This window comes from Protobothrops mucrosquamatus, unplaced genomic scaffold (genome assembly GCF_001527695.2).
Source record: "Protobothrops mucrosquamatus isolate PMUCROS unplaced genomic scaffold, P.Mucros_1.0 scaffold_257, whole genome shotgun sequence".
Classification (NCBI taxonomy): domain Eukaryota; kingdom Metazoa; phylum Chordata; class Lepidosauria; order Squamata; family Viperidae; genus Protobothrops; species Protobothrops mucrosquamatus.
The window spans coordinates 534,618-539,011 of NW_015386333.1; the positions used below are offsets into that span (position 1 = coordinate 534,618).

The window sequence follows — 4,394 nt, forward strand, 5'->3', positions numbered from 1 at the left end:
GGGGATGTGTAGAGTAGAGTGGTTGAGAAGGTGGAGAGGAGGGAAGGAGGTAGAAGGAAGGAGGGAAGTAGGTTGAAGAGAGGGAATGTGTTCCTGTGAGGTTACTGAGCATCTTAGAATGGGAGGTTTTTTTAGTTTGTTTTTTTTATTAATTGTATTATTGACTTATGCCATAATTGTATGTTTGTTTATTTCGGGGAAAAAAAAAATCAATAAAGTTTGTTTATAAAAAAAGAAAAAAAAAAGAAAAATGAAATGAAATAGAATAAAAATAAAATAAGAGACTGCACAGTTGAGTACAGGAGCCCGTGTCATGAAATCAAAATGGTAAAAAAATTACAAAGGCGATAAAAAGTAATTTTCGCAATGAAAATCATGCAAAAGAATGTACATCCAAGCAACACCTTGAATACCATAGAGTGCCATTGAATACCTTCTTTCTTCTCACTGATTTCAACATCTTGGGCCTCTGACCACTTTTCGATTATTTCTTTACAAACTTCTTGTAATACATCTTCATCCTGATCAAGATCAGAGAAATTACTCAGTTGAATCAAAATCTTATCTAAAACAAAAATATAATTCTATATGTTCTGTAATCTGAAATCCATTAAAGATGCAAATCTATACCTTTTTATAATTATGTGTGTAATTATTACATTATCAATGGTTGAAAGTGTGTCTTAATAGGGAAGCCCTTAATGCTAGTTGATGCCAAATTTATCACAGAGCCTGATCATTTAGTGAAGGAATCAGCTCATAAACAGAATTATATTTTAGACTATGGACTGATTTAAACTGCTTCCTAATAAAAACTGAATCACTTGAATTGTAGCAAGAGAAAAATAAAACAAATAAATATATGATTACCAGAACAAGAGAGAGGTAACTTAGAATTTACTAAGAATTTACTAAGAAAGTATTTTGAAACAGTTACATAAAAGCAGATGATAGGCTATGAATGCAAGTGCCACTTATTCAATGGAAATACATTGATACAGGATTGCAGCATTGCCACAAAACAGACTGGTATGTTATTAGGCTTTTTTTTTTTAGCGGAAATCAAAAGAAAACATTCTTGAACTGTAGTCCTGCGACAGAAGAGACTCAAAATGTTTGAGGCAATCAAAAAGATTCTGAAAGTAAGATGGGTGGTTTCTAAATTTGATTGATAAATAAGTAACTTTTACACAGTTCCAATCACAAAAAATTGAACTATTTTCTTGCAGATATGTTTCCAACTATCAGCAACCAAGTTGCTATTTTTGTTCTCTTATCCCTTAGAACTCAAAAAGAAATGCATACATTCTTAGCTGTAGGCTTGGCTTTATTTCTGTACCCTTTTTACATCTAATACTTCTTTTATTATTGTTACAATCTTACTATTTTACTGCTACTGTAGTTTATGGCACACTATATGATTTGATCTGTGGTTGCAACGATAAATTTACTTACATTAAGACTTTTCAAAACACTTAATACAATCTTGACGAAATCATGGACAGAAGAGTAGAACCTCCTACTTGTAATGTAAAGAATGAGAATGTTTGATAAGAAAACCAGACTCTTGCCTAAACCCATTCAGTGAACATTAGGAAATTACAAAATTTGAACCTAAATTTGAAAACATAACTTGTCACGTGAATAATAAGTAGAGATAAAAATTAAAACTACACTCGGTGCAATCCACCTAAATAGATAGCTGTTCCTGGAATTCATCATGCGCACTTTGGATATATTTTACACATACGGATAAAATATATCCCAAAAGACAGGAAAGATACGAAATCCATTTTGATAGTGTCATAGGAGAGGGAAGGAAGAAAGGGTGGGAGGGAGGAAGGAAGGGAAAAAAATAGCTACGGAAGCCGGTCAGGACCAATTAGCCGTCATTCTCACCTGTTCCCCCGCAGCCAAGGCCCCTGCTAGCCCTTCTAGCCGCTCTGCATCGCACTCCGCTTCCCGCAGTACGCCTCGTATATATCCACAATACACATCTCCATCTAATCCCAGGGCCTCGAGACGACTCTCAAGCCAAGGCTCAAAAGCGCAGGGCGCCGCCATATTGGGTCATAACCTGCCCGAAGTAGCAGCCGCGAATTAATACACATGCGCAGTGCTCCGGCGGCGGAAGTTCGAACAAAGTGTTCGGATTGGAGAGTACGCTTCGGCAAAAAATAAGCCTTGTCATTTGGTAACTCTGAACAGAAAATAGTATGAGTGCAAGCTTTTAATTTAGCGGTAATTGGGTCTGAAAAAGTCTTGTTTTCAAAAGAAGTAGCAACAAGCAGTAGAATTTACTGTTTTTTCTAACTTGGGAGTGTTTTACTGTTGCACTCTTGGGGATTTTTTTTTAATTTCAATTTAACCTACTGTCAGGCTTTACACTAGGACTTAAAAATAAATCATGAATCGTAGCTCAAGTGCTTAGCTTGACTTGCAAAGATAACAGTCACCAGTGTTCAGCTATATTGCATGTACATACATATACATACAGATTAGAGTTTGAAGGGACCTTAGAGGTCTTCTAGTCCAACCCCTTGCTCAAGCAGAAGGCCCTATACCATTTCAGACAGTGGCTGTCCAGTTTTTTCTTAAAAAATCTCTAGTAATGAAGTACCCACAATTTCTGAAGGCAAGCTGTTCCATTGGTTAATTGTTCTCACGGTTAGGAAATTTCTTCTTAGTTCTAGGTTGCATCTCTCCTTGATTAGTTTCCATCCATTGTTTGATTGCATTAGCTTTTTTGGTTGCTGCCGCACATTGGTGACTCATATTTAAGTGATTGTCCATTAGGACTCCAAGGTCCCTTCCTGTTTTTGAGCCAGGTTTCATCTAATCTGTAGTTGTACCTTGGGTTTTTCCTGCCTAAGTGTAAAACCTTTTCTCTACATTAAATTTTGTTGGATAGGGTCCTTTTTTCAAGTCTGTCAAGATCCTTTTGGATCCTCAGCTTATCAGGATCCAAAACACATATGAAGTTATACACATTAGTTTTATCCTCCCCAATACAAAGATGTCCGGGGCTTTTATATTTTCTAAAGAGTTTAAACTTGGTGCTTCTTATAACTGGTGTGTCCTGTACAAATACAATACTAGCAAGTATTAAACAAATTAGACTGCTTAGATTTTTGAGATAATCTAAGACTGAATAGGAATTGGCATCTAATGGGAATCTAGAGTACATACATATTGAAAAAAACAGTAGAATTACAGGCTCATTCAAATCAAAGGAATATAAGATATTGTGCGAAGTCAGCCCCAACCTCCCTGAGAAAGAAATATTTTGGGGAATATTAAAAGGAATATTAAAATCTCCCCAAAGGATCTTAAAGGCAGAAACACCCCCCCCCCCAAGTCTCTCTGCACCAAACAGAAACCAGGTCTGCAGAAATGCAGATGTGATAATTTTGTCAGAAAGATTGGAGCCAGGAAGCTGGGAGTAGAAAGACAAAAGATCCCTAGAATCAACAATCCTTCACACCCAAAAAACCCCCCAACATGGATATAGTCATCAGCCACAGCCCCAAGGAAGCAGCATATGACCTTTGGGACATAATAGGGTTAACTGACCACCATCAGAATACCAGAAAGACACACTCAGCCTCAGGTCAAAGTTCATGCCACAGGAACAACTCCAAACAAAAGCTCAAGAAGGTATAAAAACCCACCACTCCTTATTACATGTGGTCAGCTTTCTCAGAGCCATGCTTTTGTCTGACTTTGCTCTTCAATAAATTACAACCTTCTTTCTAAAGCAGTCTCCATTTTGTTTATTCCCTTCTTGGACTGGACCCTGATGAAGATTTTTCTTTCAACAATATGTAGTTCACTTCAGAATTTAAACTAGAAAGGAATCTGGTTAAAGGTCTTTTCCCAAAATGTGAGATCCAGATCTAGTCCATCTAGAAGTACTTAAGTACTGTCTGAACCATTAGATGGCAAAATATATCTTACTATGTCTCTTTGTTGCCATTTAGTGTTCATCTGGATATTTGCAGTTTAGAATAAGTGCCTATATTAACCACTTTAAGCTTCATGGGAAGCAGAACCACAAAATACCCAATACATTTACTCTATGATATTGTATAAATTTAGTTTATCTTGTTATTTTGTGGTTCAATGTGTTTTGTGAACTCAAACTCATTAAACTGGGTTCCTTAGTGAAACAATCATTAATCACTTTTCTCAGATGCAGTATGGTAATTATTTTCATAAACAATGCTATCTTTAGATATTTAGAAACGGTTTATACCATTTCAAATACTGTAGTTTAGGACTTTTAATTCCCAGAATTCATTACCAAACTTTTGGCTAAAAAATTTAATTCTCACAATCGAACCCATTTGGAATGCATCAGATTAGAAAAAGCTCTAGGCACAAGTATTTTGCTT

General features: G+C 36.1%; 1 protein-coding gene across 2 annotated transcripts in view; it reads right to left on the minus strand.

Annotated features, from left to right (window-relative positions):
- CCDC43 (coiled-coil domain containing 43) overlaps positions 1–2,090 on the minus strand; it is an 8,120-nt gene extending 6,030 nt beyond the window's left edge. The window contains exons 1-2 of one of the 2 annotated variants that reach the window (XM_015831463.1): positions 1,900–2,090; positions 434–521 (exon numbers count right to left, since the gene is read on the minus strand). In XM_015831463.1, the coding sequence (XP_015686949.1) occupies positions 434–521; positions 1,900–2,064 (253 nt within the window). In that variant the 5' untranslated portion in view covers positions 2,065–2,090. Of the gene's footprint in view, positions 1–433; positions 522–1,455; positions 1,807–1,899 lie in introns of those variants that run through there. The other variant, XM_015831464.1, reaches the window with a different exon arrangement.
- Between the last annotated feature and the right edge of the window lie 2,304 nt (positions 2,091–4,394).